This window comes from Pistacia vera, unplaced genomic scaffold (genome assembly GCF_008641045.1).
Source record: "Pistacia vera cultivar Batoury unplaced genomic scaffold, PisVer_v2 Contig32, whole genome shotgun sequence".
Classification (NCBI taxonomy): domain Eukaryota; kingdom Viridiplantae; phylum Streptophyta; class Magnoliopsida; order Sapindales; family Anacardiaceae; genus Pistacia; species Pistacia vera.
Window position 1 is genome coordinate 161727 of NW_022196135.1, and position 2230 is coordinate 163956.

Consider the following 2230-nt stretch of genomic DNA (forward strand, 5'->3'; position numbering starts at 1 on the left):
TGAAATTGATTGTATTATCACTTTTATATGAATATTGGAATATGAATGTATTTTACAAGACTGACACGGATCCTACATTGAAAACACATTGGAGAGGTCTTAAGTTTATAAAGGACGGAGTCCCTCTACCTAATAAATTAGCATTTCAGGTGTGAAACTCCCAACCCGTTACATAGTCTAGAGCTTTGGTTGGTCAAAGGAAAAAACTTATAAGAACGATCGAGCAACTAAAGAAATTCAAACCTATAGGTATTTGCTATCTGATTGCAATCGGAGCCTTATTCCATATTGGGATTTGATTGTACATTGTCGTAGCATATGTCCATTCACAGTATCAAACTCACTGATTGTATAAACATTCATTATAATTAAGCATGCACTTATATACATACATACAATTAGCTTAAACCTCGTGCTGAATATAAATTGTTTAAATCTATAATGTCGAACACGCTTGGATCGGGATGGTGTCTAGTTGGTGAACTGAATTTAAACATATCAAAAAACACAAAGGCCACTCATTTTGATCAACAGCAGGATTTATCACCACTTTAATTAATTGGACTTTATTAAGAGAGATCAAATTTCTGACATTATGATTACATAAAGGAAACATACAGTCTAATAACAACTTAATTCTTATTTAAAACACCACAAAACTAATCCCAACGCAACAGCTTATTAGTCAACCTCCCACATAGACAGAATTATCTCAGCTGCCTGACATAAAATAAAACAAGAACTAAACCGAAAGCCTATGAAATAAAATCAAGGGTGAAGTAAACCACCAGCACCACCGTCTGCACAGTCACCACTTCCACCACCAAGGCCCCCGATGGAGCCTCCTCCATCGTCTCCACCGACACCCCCACCAATGCCTCCAATTCCACCGCCAAGACCTCCTAACCCAGCTGCACCACCAAGTCCGCTGGTGACACCTCCAATTGCACCAACTCCACCTCCAATGCCACCAAAAGCACCGTTCCCACCAGCACCAGCCAAGCCGCCAACACCTCCAAAGGCAACGAAGTTCTTCTGGTCATTCAGACCACTCTCATTCGGCAAATTTTTAGCAGCTGAACTAGAATGTACAACTGCTAGAGCAAGTACACACATGATATACCACCTTGCCATTTCTCTCTTAAACACTTCCTTCTATCTAAGGAAAATGCTTGCAGTGGTGTATTGTGATTGGATCTCAACCCGGCAATGCCTTTATAGAGAATGTAAGTTGTTCGGGACGGTTGACAGTGTTAAATGAACATAGATGCCAGTTCATATCATCTTACCTTCTGCATTAATTTTTTTTTTCAAAGATGTAAAGAAATTCTATGGGCGCGGAAAAATTATAAGTTAAAACATACAGAAAAAGTTCTTACTTCTCATGATTGTGGTTAAAGGAAGAAGAGAAGAATCATACAATAAGCATGCATGCATCTAGAAATATTTAAAGAATTCACATGGAATTTATTGATTCATAGATATTGCATTGCAACTTGCAAGGTGATTTAAATTACAGTCCATGGAATTTAGATTCCTCCAGAAAATTATTTACTGTGGAACATGATTTCTCCCTAACAACGGAATATGATTTCTTCAATTGAATTTAAATTAATGTTTCTTTATATATATATATATATGTGTGTGTGTGTATTTGATTTAAAATTGAAAATTAATTTGGGAGAAGATTGAATTTTTTCGTAAAGAAGATTGAACTTCGGGTGTTACTATTACTCTCTCATCACCGTACAACTGTAAAATCTCGATGCGACATATGGGTTTAAACGGACAAAAATGGGATTGGGCGCCCATATAACCAGAGTTTTCTATTTGTGTGGTGAAACATGACTGCTTAGCTCTGGGTAAAATGATAAATGCATTGTTAGATAGTTTGTTGAGCAGCATAAATTGCTCCTTTCACTCAACTACGTTAATGGTATGTATATGGTTGTGGTACTCTGAATCGCAGCTTTGCAGACACTTGGCCATCTGAGCTGGTTATAGGATTTCTTACGTTGATGCGTGATTTTGACACCGATAATCTTGCACGGGTAAAATGTTAAGAAAATCTTGGAAATTACACGTAAATGATTATGAGAGTTAATTATGGTGCAAAAATTATATATGTTTGTAGAAACATAAATAATAGATTGACATAAAAGATTTTTATAGTGATTCGGATGCTTAAAGCAAATCTTATATCCATTGTTATTTTATTATTCTCTAGCTA

At 36.2% G+C, this 2230-nt stretch overlaps 1 protein-coding gene across 1 annotated transcript; it reads right to left on the reverse strand.

The window, feature by feature from the left end:
- Positions 1-564: 564 nt before the first annotated feature.
- On the reverse strand, positions 565-1169 carry LOC116136820 (acanthoscurrin-1-like). The gene has a single exon (XM_031422493.1). It carries the CDS (start codon positions 1132-1134, stop codon positions 769-771), a length of 366 nt encoding a protein of 121 aa, XP_031278353.1. The 5' UTR covers positions 1135-1169; the 3' UTR covers positions 565-768.
- Positions 1170-2230: the final 1061 nt, after the last annotated feature.